Below are 21,703 nucleotides of genomic sequence, written 5' to 3'. Positions count from 1 at the left end.
GGCCAGTCATTATCACCACAGGAGGCTAATGCTCCAAGCAGAGACTATTTTTCAATGAGCATGACCAAAAAAATACCAACTACGGGAGGATTTCTTCAATATTTCCTACACGTCATATTCTCTCCTTTCCGTGGGCAAGAAAACGGTGCCAAAACGTGGAGTGATACTTTGTGAGATATGGTAGTGGTTAGTTTTTATAGTTTTGCCCATTAAAATGTTGTTTTCTGCTACCGGTGAAAATGATGGGGTTCCCTGGAAGCTGTGTAACTTCCCGCCCCCCAGATAGGTTTCCATGAGGCAACAAACTGATTCTACTAGAGAACTACTATGCTATACTAACTATTGTTAGTCAGGTAAGTTTCAATGAATGAATGAATGGAAGAATGGATGAATTACTCAATGAATGAATTAGTGAAAACGAAGGGAGGAATCCCAATTAAGACACAATGAATATGTAGAAAATGAGTTTTTCAGTACAGTCTAGGATAACATTTAAGAGATTATGAAGTGATTGTTGCAGTTCTATGTTGTTGTTTTTTTGGCCCCAGAAAATGTATTGGGAAAGACCATAAACAGGTGTCATGCATGAGTGGCAGGTGAACAGGAGCGCTGAGGGGTGGAATCTGTCGATTTTGTTCACGTGTTATTACCCTTTATCAAAATGCCTTCTTCACTTGAAGCAGGACAGTAATCATTAAAGATTATACTCGACCTGGTTTTATCGCGTGGGGTAGATTAGCCCTTACATTTAGATTGTAATTTTTGGAGGCTATTTGCCAGTCATAACTTCAAATATGTCAGCAATTAAACAACTAGACGGCAACGGTCCAAACTCATCACACACATCATGCCTGAGATCATTTGCGTTTTATGGTAGATGTCTTCCAATGGCAGGCTGAGCTCAGACCCTGGCTCCTCCCTTCGACATAGAAGTTTCCTCAGTTTCCCGGGCTGCATCCACAAACTGTCACAAACCCGTCCCGTTGCTACGAGGGGAAACACACGCAGGAGAAAAGGCCTACACCATGTCATTATTCAAAAGTCGAGGTGTATTTGCGAGTCTTTGTTGGTGGAGTATCTTGTTCTTGAGTGTCAATGCGAAGTCGAAGAGGGAAGACGAGACCCGGTCGATGAACGACGTCTACCGAGGGAGATGTGCGTCCAGGTGCCTCAGCTTGCACAGCACGCGCATAGCGACGCTCTCCAAACAATCTCAGGTGGAGGTAAGGCCAAAACAAGCGGGCGAGCATGCTGCTGTCTTCATGGAATAAAGTCAAAATTGGATCGAACGCAGGCAATCCGATTTGTTTCTACTGTATTAGATAATATTCCCTTTGCTTTTTATGCGCAAATGAATTAATAAACCAGAATGTGCTTGAAATAGACCATCCCATTATTGATAAAATAATGTTTGTTTTTCTTGTTTTTCTTTTGGTTTTGGTTTATTTATTTAGTTGATTATTAACTGATAACGGAAGTTTGGTTTTGGCCTCACAATAAGTGCTTTAGATTTGGTAAGTTTGCAAGCAAACTAGACACAATAAATGGAATGAGTTCAGTATCATGTTCTGACAGAGGAAACTGTCTGTACACTGTACTCCTCATTAGAACGTTCTCTTCACCATGTCCCATTTGTAAATCTGATTCTGCATTGAGAAGTGGAGCAACCTACTGGCTGATGGAGAGAGAGAAGCTTGTTATCCAAATTACGTCCATATCAAGCCCTTCACTACCCCTCCAGTCCCAAGCCTATGACACTGTGACTGAGCCACCCAGGTCACATGATCAAGTTCATGTTCTCCTCCTTGGATTTACAGATGACATCTGTAAATAGCCCATCCAACTACCTCATCCCCATATTGTTTTTGTTTTTTTGCTCCTTTGCACCCCAGTATCTCTACTTGCAAGTTCATCTTCTGCACATCTATCACGCCAGTGTTTAATTGCTAAATTGTAATTACTTCGCCACTACGGCCTATTTATTGCCTTACCTCCCTAATCTTACCTCAAGTGCACACTCTGTATATAGATTTCTTTCTATTGTGTTATTGACTGTATATTTGTTTACTCCATGTGTAACTCTGTGTTGTTGTTTGTGTTGCACTGCTTTGCTTTATCTTGGCCAGGTCGCAGTTGTAAATGAGAACTTGTTCTCAACTAGCCTACCTGGTTAAATAAAGGTGAAATTAATCAAATCAAATAAAACAGACAGTACATGGAGATAACTAAGCCTTAGCGGTGAACATGCCCCGTTACTCACTATTCAGCCTCAGAATTCAGAAGGATGGTCCTGTGAGAATACCCACTAGTATACTCCCATATAGTAGGCCTATATAGTTGACTGAATGAATTGCTCCATAGGGAATATGGAATGGTGAACTAGTGAGACACATGGCTATTAGCTATGGTTTATTATCATAGGACTGGAACTGCACTGACATCACATCATTAGCCACACTGTTAAGCACTTGTGACCTCTCTAAGGGTCAGGATATGACCTTTAACCTGTTTAATCACTACTTCCCACGGATCATGTAGCAGGGTCAATGTTAGATTGCAAGGGCAGCCCATCTATTCCCTCTGCGATGGAATTCCTGTCATAGATCGTAGATCAAGTCTACCAGTTGTAGGAGTGGATAGGATACTATGTCATGTCAGCCTATAAAATGGCTAATTCTTATTGCCAGACTTGGGTTTAGCTACAGTACGCTTCAGCTATACGTTTTCATCAATTCGACACATAGTAATGGACAGGTGAACGTGACTAAAATGGAGCATATTGTTTGAAAGGTCTCTGCTGGAAGCAGCCATGGAAATACATCTTGGTACAGATTGTTGAATCTATCGTAAGCTTTCCATACTGAAAAGTCCCTTTCTGAGATTTTTTTAACGTGACATAATCTACCTCAGACAGTGAATTCAAATCATGTTAATGCCACCATCAATCTGGATTATAGTTGTTGGACAGGACCATTAGAGTCTGCTTTGAGGTGGTTCAAATTTAGGCTTGCATCCCAAATGACACACATTCCCTATGTAGTGCACTACTTTTTACCAGGGCCCACAGGGCTCTGGTGAAAAGTAGTGCACTATATAAGAAATAGGGTACCATTTAGGGTGTAGCCGTACCATTGATTTTGAGTCTTTCACCTGTAATATTTCGGAAAACAATTGTCTGACTTGTGAGACTAGTTCTGATTTGCGTCAGAGGTCACATTGTGCTCCACTCATTTTGTCAAAGTGACATAACAAAATGTCCTTATCTTTTTAAAATTAGTTTTATTCCACCTTTATCTGTTCTGACTTTCATGTCCCTTGGGCTGCCATGGGAGCCTTCATAACATGGGTATGATGAATTGTATGAGTCCCAAATAGTATCCTATTCCCTTCACAGTGCACTACTTTTGACCAGAGCCCTATAGGCCCTGTTCAAAAGTAGTGCACTATAATGGAAATATGGTGCCATTTGGGATGCAGACATTCATTGACCTGATAATGACAGGGAGGTCAGATGACTATCTGTCTTTAGCCTTGCCTGCACTGTACACATCTGTGTGAACGTGCCTTAGGAATGCTGCAAGGAGGCATGAGGACTGCAGATGTAGCCAGAGCAATAAATTGCAATGTCTGTACTGTGAGATGCCTAAGACTGCACTACAGGGAGACAAGACGGGCAGCTGATCGTCTTCGCAGTGGCAGAGCACATGTAACAACACATGCACAGGATTGGTACATCCGAACATCACATCTCCAGGACAGGTACAGGATGGCAACAACTGTCCGAGTTACATCAGGAACGCACAATTCCTCCATCAGTGCTCAGACTGTCCGCAACAGGCTGAGAGAGTCTGAACTGAGGGCTTGTAGGTCTGTTGTAAGGCAGGTCCTCACCAGACATCACCGGCAACAATGTCGCCTATGGGCACAAACCCACCATCGCTGGAGCAGACAGGACTGGCAAAAAGTGCTCTTCACTGACGAGTCACGGTTTTGTCTCACCAGGTGTGATGGTTGGATTCGCGTTTATCGTCGAAGGAATGAGCGTTACACCGAGGCCTGTACTCTGGAGCAGGATCGATTTGGAGGTGGAGGGTCCGTCATGGTCTGGGGCGGTGTGTCACAGCATCATCGGACTGAGCTTGTTGTCATTGCAGGCAATCTCAACACTGTGCGTTACAGGGACGACATCCTCCTCCCTCATGTGGTACCCTTCCTGCAGGCTCATCCTGACATGACCCTCCAGCATGCCACCAGCCATACTGCTCGTTCTGTGAGTGATTTCCTGCAAGACAGGAATGTCAGTGTTCTGCCATGGCCAGCAAAGAACCCGGATCTCAATCCCATTGAGCACGTCTGGGACTTGTTGGATCGGAGGGTGAGGGCTAGGGCCATTCCCCCCAGAAATGTCTGGGAACTTGCAGGTGCCTTGGTGGAAGAGTGGCGTAACATCTCACAGCAAGAACTGGCAGATCTGGTGCAGTCCATGAGGAGGAGATGCTCTGCAGTACTTAATGCATCTGGTGGCAACACCAGATACTGACTGTTACTTTTGATTTTGACCCCCCCAGGGACATATTATTCAATTTCTGTTAGTCACATGTCTGTGGAAAATGTTCAGTTTATGTCTCAGATGTTGAATCTTATGTTCATACAAATATTTACACATGTTAAGTTTGCTGAAAATAAACGCAGTTGACACTGAGAGGACATTTTTTTTTTTTTACTACTGATGGTCCTCGACTCTTCTCTCCCTAGTAATTACACTACTGACTGCCCTCTACTCTCTACTCTCCCTAGTAATTATACTACTGACTGTCCTCTACTCTCTACTCTCCCTAGTGATTATACTACTGACTGTCCTCTACTCTCTACTCTCCCTAGTAATTATACTACTGACTGTCCTCTACTCTCTTCTCCCCCTAGAACTTAAACTACTGACTGTCCTCTACTCTCTCTAGTAATTATACTACTGACTGTCCTCTACTCTTCCTAGTAATTATTCTACTGACTGTCCTCTACTCTCTTCTCCCCCTAGTAATTACACTACTGACTGTCCTCTACTCTCTTCTCCCCCTAGTAATTATTCTACTGACTGTCCTCTACTCTCCCCAGTAATTACACTACTGACTGTCCTCTCCTCTCTACTCTCCCCAGTAATTACACTACTGACTGTCCTCTCCTCTCTACTCCCCCTAGTAATTATACTACTGACTGTCCTCTACTCTCTTCTCCCCCTAGTAATTATACTACTGACTGTCCTCTACTCTCTTCTCCCCCTGGTAATTACACTACTGACTGTCCTCTACTCTCTTCTCCCCCCTAGTAATTACACTACTGACTGTCCTCTACTCTCTTCTCCCCCTAGTAATTACACTACTGACTGTCCTCTCCTCTCTACTCCCCCTAGTAATTATACTACTGACTGTCCTCTACTCTCTTCTCCCCCTAGTAATTATACTACTGACTGTCCTCTACTCTCTTCTCCCCCTAGTAATTATACTACTGACTGTCCTCTACTCTCTTCTCCCCCTGGTAATTACACTACTGACTGTCCTCTACTCTCTTCTCCCCCTAGTAATTACACTACTGACTGTCCTCTACTCTCTTCTCCCCCTAGTAATTATTCTACTGACTGTCCTCTACTCTCCCCAGTAATTACACTACTGACTGTCCTCTCCTCTCTACTCTCCCCAGTAATTACACTACTGACTGTCCTCTCCTCTCTACTCCCCCTAGTAATTATACTACTGACTGTCCTCTACTCTCTTCTCCCCCTAGTAATTATACTACTGACTGTCCTCTACTCTCTTCTCCCCCTGGTAATTACACTACTGACTGTCCTCTACTCTCTTCTCCCCCCTAGTAATTACACTACTGACTGTCCTCTACTCTCTTCTCCCCCTAGTAATTACACTACTGACTGTCCTCTACTCTCTTCTCCCCCTAGTAATTACACTACTGACTGTCCTCTACTCTCTTCTCCCCCTAGTAATTACACTACTGACTGTCCTCTACTCTCTTCTCCCCCTAGTAATTACACTACTGACTGTCCTCTACTCTCTTCTCCCCCTAGTAATTACACTACTGACTGTCCTCTACTCTCTTCTCCCCCTAGTAATTACACTACTGACTGTCCTCTACTCTCTTCTCCCCCTAGTAATTACACTACTGACTGTCCTCTACTCTCTTCTCCCCCTAGTAATTACACTACTGACTGTCCTCTACTCTCTTCTCCCCCCCTAGTAATTACACTACTGACTGTCCTCTACTCTCTTCTTTCCTTTCAGAACAATGGATCCCTGGGCTGGTGTCAAAATCATAGACAGTGTGCCAAGGTAACGTACAGATGTTTACATGCATACCATACCTAACATGACGGAAATCGCACAAAACTGAATGATCTATTTTCAGAGAGGAAAAGCTCTCAGGAAAAGTCAGCAGCTGAACAAATAACAGGATAAATCATTGTCATATTGGTTCTTACACAGTACTCTATGTACCATGCAATACCATACATCACTGTCAGCCAATATACTGCAGCTAGCTATGTACTGTTCCTCTGTAGATCATAGAGCCTACAAAATATATGATTACAACGTATAGCGACAGGTGCTTTAGATGGATGCTTGGCTGTTAAGCTCTTAGTCTCTCCACTTTGTATTTTCATCAAATACATTTCTGTATATCCCTTTCTGGAAGTCATAATTGTCTTTGGGTACAGAGGTCCACTCATTTTTGGTAATGAGGACAGTAACGTTCTCTAACAGCCCTTCAGTATACTATCCCCACGGTGTACAGAAGTGAAGCTGACATGTTGCCTTTGTGCTTTTTCCACAGGCTTCAGTATATTGTAGTATACGCCAATAGAATGGTTGCACAGTTGTCATATCTCATCATAAAAACAGCAGTCAAACACCATTATGAACAATATTATCTCATATGTTTTTGATAAATTGAATCATGTTTTTTTCAATAACACGTTCACACTCGTAGCTATTTATTCCGAAGCCACATTCCTAATTAGTTTCCAATTGTCGTTGTGATTGTTTTGTTACTTTGTTTACTACAGTATAATAATCTGGTTAGTTGTGTGTTTGTGTCACCGTGTGGGAGAGAAGCACAACAACACGCATCTCTTTCTGAGACAGACAGACAGACAGACAGACAGACAGACAGACAGACAGACAGACAGACAGACAGACAGACAGACAGACAGACAGACAGACAGACAGACAGACAGACAGACAGACAGACCCACCCACCCACCCACCCACCCACCCACCCACCCACCCACCCACCCCAGGGTAGGCTCACAGCAGAAACACAGTCAGCCCGCCGCTGACCTCTCTTGGTGGATCCATGAAAACATTTGGCCAACTGCTCAGCAGATTTCTCCAGAACTCCAGAGAGAGTTTTCACTCAAACTTTAAACCAGGTCAATCCCTGTAGCATGATCGCATCCTCCACACTAGGCCCAAACCGATGTGCTGTTTTTTTTGCTCTGTTTTTAATGGTGAAACTGAGCATATAATAAATAATACAATTATACATTTCAGCGCTCTCCTTGTTTTCTTGAGGAGTGATGATAATGCTATTTTATTCTCGTTAAGAAAGTAATAATGATATTCTATTCTCGTTAAGAAAGAACACAGCCAATTAGAATCCTCTTCGTTGTGGAATGTTCATTACATGGTAGCTAATTGTCAAATTAGAGGCTCTGAAGTGGAGATGAAGAATCAATTTATTCTCACTAAGGAGATCTTAATGTCTCTGCGGTCTCACTTTAAAAGTAATCTTGCTTTGCTTTCAGTTACGTATCACCAATGGTTCAGTATAGCACCGGAACTCAACATTAGATTTGATTGGCTGCTCAAGGATTTCAGTCTGATTTAAGGTCTTCCTGAAATGCCACTGCCTACTATGTAATCTGTAGTTCCAACTCAACCACAAAATTGGAAGTCAGACCCTCATGTTTTGCAGTATTTGATTACAGGCGATGATATGTTTCGCTGCGTAAGCCATCGCATGTCTGCATTTGGTGATTGCTTGCAGCAGTGTTTATGGCTACCCTAAAAGTCCACCCACAACTTTATCGGAGACAACAACAGTGATGCCATTTTTTAATGCCCTCAGTGATTACATCCAGTAGAGCTATGATAATGTCACAATAGTCAGATCATCCTGTACTTTGCCCATGCACACTCAGCATCACGTTGTCTCCATGGACCTCCCTGGTAACGATGAGTGACTGTTAATCTGCCTGTCACTATCTCGTCGAGGCAGGCAGTCAATTAAGGCTACTATAGATGATTACCATAGTCTGACACAATAGAGTCCGGTCACATCTTCATTCAAAGGCTTAGCAGGGGATGACAGGATCGCTTCAGTGCCTCATTTAGGAGAGCCGTGGACGGTTATAATTGCCATGCCATTACACCGGGCTGCCCGTCAGCCTCTCAGCTCTGCAGATATGAATGCTTAGTTGAAGTCATTATTTTTTTATCACCTCACGACAAGCCAAGGCTCTTTCAGATTGGCATTTAGGCAGCACTTGGGAGTCATTAGTGTACCAACTAACACTTACTGGTCTAGCAGTTGGGATGATGTGGCCCTAAGGACTACAAACAAGGATGAAATGGCACCCTATTCCATATATAGTGCACTACTTTTGACCAGAGCCCTATGCAGGCAATAGGGTGCCATTTCTAACACACCACATCTTCTTCCTTCCACCACAGACATGACCATGTGAAATAATGAACAGTGTTAGCACTACAGAGAGCTGGCACAGGCTTGTCCTCTTGTGAAAGACTCTGGAACCCCCCCCCAAAGCCTGTTCAATTTGTAGAAACAGGAAGGGAGAGACAAAGGCAGGGTCTTTTTTTTCTCCAGGGAGGGTGTCATCTGGGCACGGTATCAAACACTGCTGTGTGCTACAGTACAGCCAGCGTGCATCCCAAACGGCACCCATTTCCCTATTTAGTGCATTTATTTTGACCAGGGCCCATATGGCGCTGGTCAAACGGAGTGCACTATATAGAGAACAGGGTACCGTTTGAGAAGCAGGCTCAGTCTTCATCACGCAAACAGAACAGCAGCGTTATGCACGGTCAGAAGTCACTGAGGCCATTATCTACTGTTGTTCAGAGAGGAAACGGTTCAGTCTTGTCCTACTGCATACTGAAATGGCCATGTGCACCCTGCTGGTGCCCTTCATGTTTTCCCTGGTTCCTTTGTAAAACAGAGCAGGTTTTCCTGTGTTCAAAATTAAGAGTAAGCATTATTGACTTTCAAATGTCTATCAAATTTCTGCCATCAAGGGGTAATACTCCTTTGTCTTTTTCCATCAGTGGAAGAGAGTCCTTAGGTGTTCTGTAAATTCCTAGGCATTCTATCAGAGTCCTAGAGCTCTGCTTTATTTGCGGTCGGTCGCTGGTGGAAAGGAATGCTTGGTTTGAGTTTGAAATGGGGCGGAAAACGAAGCGTAGCCGAGAGGCACAATAAGAACGAGGAGACGAGAGAGTCTGAGCATCAGTTGGGATTAGAGGAAGAATCTCAAGTTGGAGACCAGAGAAGAGAGATAAGAGATGACAGGACGGGGACAGTCATAGTACGACATGGTACTAGGCTATGGCAGGGAGCCGAGGATCTAGACACTATTGGAGAGCTTTAGACATGCAGTACACTGTAGTATGGAGGGTCTGTAGGAGAGATAAAGCGAGGACAGGGTACTACAGGAGAGTAGAGGGGTAAGAGAGAGCTAGTTGAATGTATGAGCAATGTATGAGCATGTGTTAGTGAATGGGAAAGGGTACAATGTCAGCCTGTAGCAGTTTCAGGATGTTCCTTCCATACAAGTAGCAGTGGAGCCTGGGGCTAGCTCGGCAGGGTCTCCGCATTTTCCCCACCATAAAGTGGGCACCTCAGCTGCATTTAAACGTGTGCCTCCTTCCTTCACGTTATTCAGAGTTTCCGACAACTACCAGCACTCTCCACCCCATTCCACCCCTCACACAATTACTCACACACACACATACACACGCACACACACACACACACACACACACACACACACACACACACACACACACACACACACACACACACACACACACACACACACACACACACACACACACACACACACACACACACACACACACACACACACACACACACACACACACACACACACACACACACACACACACACGCACACACACACACACTTGCTCATGTTTTCACAGCAACTGAAGATAAATGTGTTTCCCACTCTCATTCCGACCAAAACGTTGCCCCAGGACAACTCCGATCTTCACGCCTTGAAAACCTTCAACAACCCATTACATGGTTGAGGTTTTCTCTAGAAGGTTTCAGGAGTGTATTGGACATGCTGTTATACTTGTGTCAAGGCATAAGTAAGTAAGAAATAATAACCATAAGCATACCGAGTTTATATACTGAACACAAATATAAACGCAACATGTAAAGTGTTGGTCCCATGTTTCATGAGCTGAAAAAGATCCCAGAGATTGCCAAGACAATCCATCCACCTGACAGGTGTGGTATATCAAGAAGCTGATTAAACAGCATGATAATTACAAAGGTACACCGTGTGCTGGGGACAATAAAAGGCCACTCTAAAATGTGCAGTTTTGTCACACAACACAATGCCACAGATGTGGCTGCACCCCTTCTCAGTCATCTATGGCTGCACCCCTTCTCAGTCATGTGAAATCTATAGATTAGGGCCTAATTTTTTAAATTTAAATTGACTGATTGCCTCATATGAAATGTAACTCAGTAAAATCATTGAAATTGTTGCATGTTGCGTTTTATATTTGTGTTCAGCATAATTAAACCTGGATATCAAATGGATATTGTTACTCTAATATGGTAACTTTCAAATTACCCTGAGAGCCACCAGCCTTACTGTAGATTGTGATGCAACATTCCCCACTGCCTTCCTCCATGGCTACCAACCACGGTGTTTCATTGCAGCATGAAATTGGAAATGTGAATATTCCCCTGGGCAGCCTATCCTGGGTTACTCATGCAGGAAGAGTGTCTCTCAGGGGACAAGGACAGCAGTACAGATTTTACAAGCCACTACAGGAAGCACATAGTTAATAACAAACACACTGTGGAAGAGTGGTTCTTTGATTTTCAAACATCCTATTTATTTCCCTTAAACTGATGTTCCCCAAATTAAATGTGAGTCCAGCAACCGACTGTCAAGTTCTTTAGCTGTTCTTTCCTCAAGAGAGTCAGGAACACTGACAAAGCCACAGATGTCAGATGCATACAAAGATTCCTCCCAATAAACCTCAAGCTGCTAAAGTTTGTGGTAACACTTTCTGATGCAATATTGAGGGAGATTGAGGGCAGAAGAAGTATTCAAGTATTTGTTTTGAATACCGTGGTGACACGTTTTTAATTTATTAAGCTGCTTCAGAAATCTACTGTGGTGGCATGGAAGGTGTAACAAGCCCTCACCTCCATCTCTGTTTCTCTCACCTTCAAAGTGCCTGGAACCCTGCAAGGCCTCCTGGGACCTGAAGAGCCAGTGTCGGGAGCTTTGTGAGGTACGATGACTTTTGACAGCCTCCCACTTCGTTAAGTTAGGGGGGTGGAACACGCTGAGGAGAGGCTTCATGTTGAGAGGCTAAATTAGTAGAGTTCAGTTCAGATTCTCCTCCATAGACATTTTCTTGGCAAAAGTAATCTGACACAGGCATATTTTACCTCAGTGCTTCTTCAATTTCCTTAATCAGTAAGTAATCAGAAACTGATCTTTTTCCTACAGTTTCTGTACAGTTTTTCTGCATGTTATTTTAGTAGTAAAGCATCTATGCTTTCTAACACTCTCTCTCTCTGTCCCCCAATCCTCCACCCCAGCGCTCAATTCCCAAGAAGCACTGGGAGTGTGTGACGAGTTGTGAGTTCCTGCGCTCGGTGGTGGCAGTGAAGCAGGGTGACTGCCCTGCCCCTGAGAAGGCCAGCGGATTTGCGGCGGCGTGTGTGGAGGGATGCGAGGAGGACAGAGAGTGCTCTGCCCAGAAGAAGTGCTGTTCCAACGGCTGTGGGCACACCTGCCAACCTCCCAAGAACCTTAACAAAGGTACAGCAACCTCCAGTACACACAGTATGTTTCGTAAAATAGACGGGAAACTTCAGTACATACATTTTTTGTTGGTTGGTTAACCAATATATTATCTGCAACCAATTTGTTGGCCAATTCAAAGATGAGATAAAAAGAACTTTCTCTTAGATAATTCACTGATGTCAGTGGAAGGTTTGATTCCCTGAGCTAACTATGTAAACAAAAAACGAATTGCTCTGGATAAGAACATATGCCCAATGACTAAAATTGAATGATCACATGACCTTGAAACGACTCACTTCACCCTTCCAGGAGCCCCTCTGAAGCCCAGGAAGGAGCTGAGTTTTGAGGAGCTGAGGTCTGGCCAGATGGAGGTGAGCTGGTCCTCCCGATTCAACGTGTCGGCCGAGCCAGTCATCTACGTGGTCCAGAGGAGGTGGAACTACGGGATACAACCCAGTGAGGATGCTGCTACGCAGTGGGAGGTGGTAGCACAGGTTAGTCACCCTTTTTTGGGGGGATGCTCACTTATTAATACTGGATTTAGTTGATTATAAGGGGACAAATTAATGTAATCTACTTAGAGTTCACTGTGTGGCAATGTATTGATTGCTCGTGAAGTTAAACAACTCTCTGTCTCTCTCTCTCTGTCTCTCTCTCTCTCTGTCTCTCTCTCTCTCTCTGTCTCTCTTTCTCTCTCTAGACCACAGAGGAGAAAGCGCGGCTGGCTGACATCCGGGCAGGCCGGTGGTACCAGTTCAGAGTGGCAGCAGTGAATGTCCACGGGACCAGAGGGTTCACCACTCCCAGTCGCCACATCCACACCAAGAAAGGTGTGCGTTTGTGTTTGTTTGTGTGTCTGCTTGCGTGTGTGTGTGTGTGAGGCTGGCTTAAACAACCTGGGGTGATATTGCACTGGCTGTAATGAAGATGAATACAGACTAATTACATTGGCTTTTGGCCATTTCTGAAGTGCTTTATTGTGCTTAAGCCCCCTAGAGCTGTAATACCTTCCAGTCAATGTATGAATAGCTTTAATAGACAGTTACTAAAGCTTAATGTATTTGGCAGCTGTAATGTGCGGTGTGGGTTAGCTGTGCTGCATTTGTCAGTGAGAATGCCTCCATGATTGATTGACCTTTTTACTGCAGTGGGTTAAATCAGGGTCACACAGGCTCATTTGTGGTACAAATCTACTTTGAAACTGAAGTATACACCTCACACACATGGTTATGGGCTTTATAAAAAGAAGACAAATGTACCATGTCAGATATAGAGTTTAAATGTATTACATTTTGAGTTTGCATCCCAATGTTACACTTTATATACATCACAGAAGACTGAAATATAACAAAACGGTTTAACATAGAAACACCAGAAACACTACTGATGTCTACTTCAGACCAATGACACCTGATTGATTAATGATGTCGTCCCCAGACCCCTCCGGCCCCCCTGCCCCATCTGAGCTGAGGGTGTCCAATGTGACCTTTGGCCCTGGCGGGAGGGCGGTGTCGGTCCGGCTGCGCTGGTCCATCCCCTCAGACCTGGATGTCCCTGTACACCACTACAAGGTGTCCTGGAGCTGGGCCACAGGCAGCACTGGGGCCACAGCACCACCTAAGACAAAGAGGAGGAAGATGGTCAATGGGGTAAGTTGTAGAGTAAGGCCCCTACCTTGACATGTAGGGCCCATGTGGTAGGTCAGTCATACCAATAGAAATGGAATGATGTGGTCTGAGGGGCTTTGGTGGTCGAGTTCTAGAAACTAAAAGGGTTCTTCGGCTGTCCCCATAGGAGAGAACCCTTTTGGAACCCTTTTTCTACCCTGACATGTAGGCACTCATTAACATGGGACATTCCCTGGGACAATGTAGAGTGGAAGCCTGTTCTTTCTTTCCTCTTGATGGCATAAACCTTGGTGCTTAGTGCTTACACACCAAACCAAGCAATTGTATAGTTGTTGTCTGTTTTGGAAAATGAAAATTTCCCAGCAAGTTATTGCTGTGGTTATTGGACTTACTTTGTACCTTTTGTTGTGTGGATGCAGAGGACACAGCATGGTCTTCCTGACCCCATAACCCCTCTGTCCTGTGTGTGTATCCAGGGGCAGAGCTATGTGGAGCTGGAGAGTCTGCGAGCTAAAAGGAGTTACAGTGTGGAGCTACAGGCCGTGTCCTACTGGGGACAGACCCCACTGAAGAGTCCCAAAGCCACCCTGCACTTCAACACACAACACAGTACGTCAACAACAGTCAAAGCTTATCAGCTGTCATTTGTTAAGGAACATTTTTGATAATTAGGCTCCCCAAATTCTGGCAACATTCTCAAAGTTCCCTGGTTTTTCTAGGAAATCCCAGTTGGAGGATTTACAGAATTTTGCAACTCTATTAAATATTTACCCAGTATATTGAGGTTGGAAGAGTGATACACTACATGACCAGTCACGAGTCATGACTGCAGTCTAATACCGTTTATCACGGTAATTAGGCTTCTCCAAGCTCTGATGCTGCTGATGGTCATTATTAGCCTACCAAACTGGCAAACTACCTGGTACTCAGCATCAATGCAATTGTAATCAAAGATCTAATCAAACACTTCATGAGAGCCAATGAGCTCATATTGCGCAAAATTTCTATAGGCTATGCAATTGCGTGAGAAAACAGAGTGATGGCCTCTATTAAAAAGAGGAGGACCCCATCAGCTTTCTATAGGCTAGGCCTATTATATTTATTTCTCAACTTTCCTAATATTAAGCACATTGTTTTTCTTTACAACAGGGGTATGGCCTTCCTTGCTGGCGTGAAAATTAACCACGGAAAAAGCTTCCTCCATTTGCTGTTTAAGTGCATAGATGGCATGTATTTGTTCCACTGCCCATGTTTCGAGACAGGTGCCTGATAATGGACCATTTTAAATCAAAACAAATTTCATACATATATTATTTAGTATATGTAAAGACAAGATTAAATTAAGAATAGTCTGATGGGTGACAATATTAGCCTATCACTTGTGAATTCTATATTATCACTTGTGAATGATGCCCAGCATAAGAAACAATGCCTTTTTTTGCGACTTTTTCTAATCATAGTCGCACACATAGCCCATAGACCTGTTTTGATAAGGTTTGTATTACAACTAAAGTGGCCAAATAACTTGGTGGAGTGGTGAACTTTATACCACTGTGCATGTTGATCTTAGGCTTGTGTGCGGCTGCTCGGCCATGGAAACCCATTTCATGGAGCTCCATACTAGCAGTTCTTGTGCTGACGTTGCTTCCAGAAGCAGTTTGAAACTTGGTAGTCAGTGTTGCAACCGAGGACAGGCGATTTTTACGCGCTTCAGCACTCGGTGGTTCCATTCTGTGAGCTTATGTGGCCTACCTCTTCGTGGCTGAGCAGTTGTTGGTCCTAGACGTTTCTACTTCACAATAACTGCAATTACAGTTGGGCGGAAATTTGACGAACTGACTTAATGAAAAGGTGGCATCTTATGATGGTGCCACGTTGAAAGTCACTGAGCTCTTCAGTAAGGCCATTCTCCTGTCAATGTTTTTCTATGGAGATTGCATGGCTGTGTGCTCGATTTCATACGTCTGTCAGCAACGGGTGGGGCTGACATAGCCAAATCCACTAATTTGAAGCAGTGTCCACATACGTTTGTATATACATTGGATGGTGCCCTCATTGATCATGTCCCAGCTGAAAAATTATCTGGGTATCTGGATTGACGGAAAAGGCTAATTGAGGACCTTTTTACTGAAGAGTGTGTTTGTTTCCTATGAATGTGTTTTGCATTTTGTGTATTGATGTGTATATTGATGTGAATATTGATGTGTATATTGGTGTGTATACAGGGCTGATCTGTGAAAGAGACCTTCGTCTCAGCATACACCCTGTCAAAATGAGGGTAAAAAGGGAAAGCTATAGTGTTTTGGCATGTAGTGTATGTTTGCATCTGATCTGACATCGCTTTGTTCCCATTTTCATTGTTCCACAATCAGGGGAGGAGCAGAGGCCTGGCGCCCGCCCGGTCCCCATCTCCGAGGGCCTTATCCCTGATGTGTTGGATGTGGGCACCCCCTTCTACCAGGATGGCCAGCTGCAGGTCCGGGTCTACTGGCAGAGGAGCACAGGTATGCAGGGAGAAACCTAGACACAGCCACGCACGCATGAATGAACACATTCATAGGTGCACACGCACGCACGCAAGCACACACACACATTTGATTTGGCCTTTGATAAGAACAGCAGTGCTGCTGAGGAAATAATCCTCTAACCACCACCTCCCTATCGTGATGTAAACAGAGAGATTATCGTAAATGTACAGGCTGCTTGTGGGTAATTAAACAAACAAAAGGCTGAAACAAAAGGCTGCTTTCTTACCAGCTGTTAAGATGCACAGAAGTACATCCTGAATCCTGTTCATGCAGGAACATGAGCACAGTAAGCTAGCATCGCTGACTCACTGGGCTACCCAGAGCACACACACTGGGCTACCCAGAGCACACACACTGGGCTACCCAGAGCACACACACTGGGCTAACCAGAGCACACACACTGGGCTACCCAGAGCACACACACTGGGTTACTCAGAGCACACACACTGGGTTACCTAGAGCACACACACTGGGCTACCCAGAGCACACACACTGGGCTACCCAGAGCACACACACTGGGCTAACCAGAGCACACACACTGGGCTACCCAGAGCACACACACTGGGTTACCCAGAGCACACACACTGGGTTACCCAGAGCACACACACTGGGCTACCCAGAGCACACACACTGGGCTAACCAGAGCACACACACTGGGCTACCCAGAGCACACACACTGGGTTACCCAGAGCACACACACTGGGTTACCCAGAGCACACACACTGGGCTACCCAGAGCACACACACTGGGTTACCCAGAGCACACACACTGGGCTACCCAGAGCACACACACTGGGCTAACCAGAGCACACACACTGGGTTACCCAGAGCACACACACTGGGCTACCCAGAGCACACACACTGGGTTACCTAGAGCACACACACTGGGCTACCCAGAGCACACACACTGGGCTAACCAGAGCACACACACTGGGCTACCCAGAGCACACACAGTGGGCTACCCAGAGCACACACACTGGGTTACCCAGAGCACACACACTGGGTTACCCAGAGCACACACACTGGGCTACCCAGAGCACACACACTGGGCTACCCAGAGCATACACACTGGGCTACCCAGAGCACACACACTGGGCTACCCAGAGCACACACACTGGGTTACCCAGAGCACACACACTGGGTTACCCAGAGCACACACACTGGGCTACCCAGAGCACACACACTGGGCTACCCAGAGCACACACACTGGGTTACCCAGAGCACACACACTGGGTTACCCAGAGCACACACACTGGGTTACCCAGAGCACACACACTGGGCTACCCAGAGCACACACACTGGGTTACCCAGAGCACACACACTGGGCTACCCAGAGCACACACACTGGGCTACCCAGAGCACACACACTGGGCTACCCAGAGCACACACACTGGGCTACCCAGAACACACACACTGGGCTACCCAGAGCACACACACTGGACTACCCAGAGCACACACAATGGGCTACACAAAGAGCCAACTGAGGAACAGCTTTTCTTACATTTTGCATCAAATAATCTGTTCTGTCTGAACAAGTTGAGCTTTATGTGCTTCGTCACCAGTGTTATGCGACAAATCAGCAGATGATGATGAATGATTATTGATTTATACTACTTTCAATTTCTCTCAGATCCCACTGTAGTTCGTTATCGTGTCCAGTGGGTACCAGAGTACTGTGGACACAACCAGACCAAAGGAGTGGACAATATCATCACACAGGTAACCAGTTTCATTCAGCCATACAACCGATTTATGGTGAAACAAGTTATGGTGAAACTTCAAGTAAAGCAAAGAGTATTTATCTCTATTGGAGTTACAGTATAGGCTGCTCTCATCATATCTGTGTCCGCTGTCTTTAACCTCTTATAGGAGGGCTTTGCCAGCCTCCCCGGCCTGCTCTTCTCCTGTAAGTACAGAGTGAACCTCCAGCCACTGGGTACTAAGGGACGTGCCCAAGCAGAAACCACCTTCTTCTTTACCCCCTCCTGCGCCAGCATCAGGGCCAAGAGCCCCAAACACATAGCCTGTCCCGGCCAGGAAGGTGAGACACCACTGACCACCCAAAGACCACTTTGGACACTTTGTCATTGACCTAGTGACCCTTCAGTTCACATGTCCATTGGTGTACCTCTCTATGGTTGAGATGAACTACATTGAAGTCGGACTGAATCACTGATCTACATAACACCTTGCATCCTAAATGACTCGTCATTATGTGATCAAGATTTGCAATTCTGCGCATTGCTTTGCTCAAAATGGTCCCCTCAAACACTCTTTATGTTTGTCCCATAGGAACTCCTCCTCCCAAGGTGCTGTCCAAGGCAGAGAACCTGACCGCCTCCTTCATGGCCCACAAGGGTAACGTCACAGCTGTGTTTACATGGGAGGTGTCTGCGCCACTCCCACCCCGACAGCTCCACGGGTTCCAGGTCACATGGGCGGAAGTGACCTCAGCCAGTCGCCATAACAACCTTCCCAACAGCCTAATCTCACAGTCCCAGATACTACCACCAGTAAGTCCATCAGTATAAAACCAAATAGTGCTGTCCCACCAGGCACAGACGTCATTTCAGCGTCTTTTCCACGTTGGTTCAACATAATTTCATTGAAATGACGTGGAAACAACGTCGATTCAACCAGTGTCTCCCCAGTGGGGTACCACCATAACTGGAAACCCATATCAACTCAATGAATTAGCCCACCTTTATGCAACAAATCTGACCATTTATCTCAGGAAATCAAAATTCCCATAAATTTGTTGCAGTTTAAATAAGTAGTTTCACGGCAAGGGGGGGGTTGTAGTAGAGTAAGGTGACCAAAACATCCATATAGGAAAAAGCCAACCAGCTCCCCCTTTTAACAGTTAATGAGCCCCTGTATTGTTGTCTTCCCTCTTCTGTCAGGAACGTAATGTCCTGGTAGTGTCAGGTCTGCAGCTAGCCACCCTCTACAGGCTGGAGATCCAGGTGATTGGAGCCGGAGGAGAGGGTCCTGCCACCACCAAGACTTTTTGCACTCCCGACATCTCACCAGTCCTGCAGCACAGTAAGATCATGGATTGGATTATCTTGCTCTTTTCCAGACGCTAAAAGAGATTTATGATGTTGCAGTCTGACTAGGGTTGCAAAAGGAGAGTATATTAATGGAAACTTTCAAAGTCTACCAGTAAACTACTATAATTTTGTAACTTTCAAGAAATGTATGGAATTTTACCATATGACATCTAGTGGCCTTTTGGGGTACTGCTGACTATCTCTGGCCCTCTGTGTGGCCTCATGTAAAATATATTACAACAAATCCAATAAGATGATTTTAAAATAAATAAATGAATGACAAAGCTATAAAACTTTATTCTAAATATAACTTAGTAAATGTATGTGTTTAATGTAAGGATTTCAGCATGAACTATCCTTTCTATTTTTTACTCACTTACTTATTTGACTATATTTTTGCTGTAAATATTTTGGGTACAAACTGGTTGTAGTTGTGACAAAAATACAATAGTTGGAGGAGTTGCAGAGTTCACTGAAAATAACGGCATTGTTGATTAGATGCTTTTTTCATTAATTAGGCTCTTTCCTCTTGAACCATGTGGTCTATCCACTAGAAACTCATGGACAATATGAACACAAATATAATAAATGTATACTTTATATATGAATAAAAATATGTTTTGGTTATTCAAGTATAAATCACTATAGTTTCCATAGGTTATCTGTTAATTGCCATTATTACTGAAGAATCTAGTAACTTTTGTAAATTACCGGTAGCTTTGCAACCTAACTCTGACCATATTGTTGACTTGTTTGTCCTATCTCAGGACCTAGACTCAGGAACCATCACCAGCACCAGCACCAGCCCAACATAGAGGCACTGAGAGATCAGCTGACCAGAGCTGGCCAGACTGCACAGAACTAACCTCCCAGACTCAGGACACTAGAGGACAGCAACCAACAGAAGGGAGAAGGGTTCTCTTTCAGACTCTACTCAGTCATGCCTCTACTGTTGTATGTACACCCTACCAATCAAATAAATTGCTAACAAGTAGCCCACCAATAAACAGTTCACCCAACCCGTCAATGAGGAAATGCTTCTGAATGTTGCATGTGGATATGAGTCGTTATACAGTAGATTAAGATTCCTTAGAGACCTTGGCTTTGCATGTAAAATCCTAGTGTTTCTGGCAGGAAATGGTTTGTATTACAACCTCCCTTGTCTTCCCTCACTTGTCACTGTTAATGAATACATTTCTTATTTGACATTTTAATATGCTGAAGATGTCATTTTGTGCCCCCACTCATGTACTGTAAATGGTGTACATACAGTTAAGTCTATAATTTATTTATGTCTACAATGGTTTATTTGTATGTATTACTGTACACAGTTGTCTTTGTGTTACTTTTGACGGTGTGTGTTCTTTCTAGTTCACCCTTTTGTAAACTGACATACCCTGTACAGAGATGTTTTAAGTCAAAGTAAATTCCATGTCAAAAAGCATTGTGTCTGTGCATATTTTATACTGTATGGTTCAAAAGTCCATAGTTATAAACCAGAGAAAATGGACGATCATTGTGTTTCTATTGACATTATATATTTGTTGGTGTGCAAACAAAAGGTTAGCTGGGGACGTGTGGAAACACAAACACACACACCACCCGGCAACGCAGTCTGTCAGCGTTCTATACCCATGGTGCATGGCTTCACACTTGTTCCCATTCAACCCAACCAACTGGGTCTCTGTGTTTCTGCCTGTCTAACTACACTATGTGTGCACATGCACCTGAATGTGACTACTATGGTATCTCTCTATTTTACATCTTCGGGGTCCTTTACCTGTTTATTTTTTATCTTATGAGGGAGTTGTTGGTTCAAGCGTCGAAGCCATCCTTAATGATATGTTAATGCTGATTTAATTTGAGTCCATCCACAGATTTAATGCGAGTGAAGTCTAACTATATAAAAAAAAGAATGACAGCTGTGATGGATGCAGGAATTTACGGTAAAATTGTAATAATGCCGACATATCATTTGTTCGTTCGACATGGTGGGATCTTTTTGTTTCGGTAAAATGTAGTATACGACAAATGGTGGTGGAAACGCCTTTAATGCGCAATTAATGATAAAATAGCCATCATATGAAAGTAAACTTGTGGTCCTGCCACTACTATTTGGGAAACCTGGCAGTTTAAATTAAGCTAAAGATTAAATTGATAATGAATGTTCAATGTTTCTAATTTCAATAGCTCCTTGGTCATGTGACCTACTGACTGCAAACAAGGTTCAGAATGTCCACTGACTACCCTAATATAGTCAGTGGACTATATTTATTCAAATGTCCTGGATCTAATACATATTAGCATTTTACATACATTCATAAGTGTAATCATTGTTTATGACATACTGTGGAAAACTCTTGGCTGCTGGCTCTGTCACTTTCAGACA

The 21,703-nt window shown here is 44.2% G+C and overlaps 1 protein-coding gene across 1 annotated transcript; it reads left to right on the top strand.

The window, feature by feature from the left end:
- The first annotated feature begins 949 nt into the window (after nt 1-949).
- Nucleotides 950-20,749, top strand: LOC124008489 (anosmin-1-like). Its single transcript, XM_046319794.1, has 14 exons — nt 950-1,223; nt 6,288-6,335; nt 11,526-11,585; nt 11,899-12,121; nt 12,416-12,600; nt 12,807-12,936; nt 13,544-13,755; nt 14,211-14,343; nt 16,107-16,238; nt 17,892-17,980; nt 18,131-18,302; nt 18,554-18,774; nt 19,165-19,306; nt 20,082-20,749. Exons 1-14 carry the CDS (start codon nt 1,026-1,028, stop codon nt 20,177-20,179), a joined length of 2,043 nt encoding a protein of 680 aa, XP_046175750.1. The 5' UTR covers nt 950-1,025; the 3' UTR covers nt 20,180-20,749.
- Nucleotides 20,750-21,703: the final 954 nt, after the last annotated feature.

This window comes from Oncorhynchus gorbuscha, linkage group LG21, assembly GCF_021184085.1.
Source record: "Oncorhynchus gorbuscha isolate QuinsamMale2020 ecotype Even-year linkage group LG21, OgorEven_v1.0, whole genome shotgun sequence".
NCBI lineage: Eukaryota > Metazoa > Chordata > Actinopteri > Salmoniformes > Salmonidae > Oncorhynchus > Oncorhynchus gorbuscha.
The sequence above is the reverse complement of the archived record's forward strand: the minus strand, read 5'-3'. Positions and strand labels throughout refer to the sequence as shown.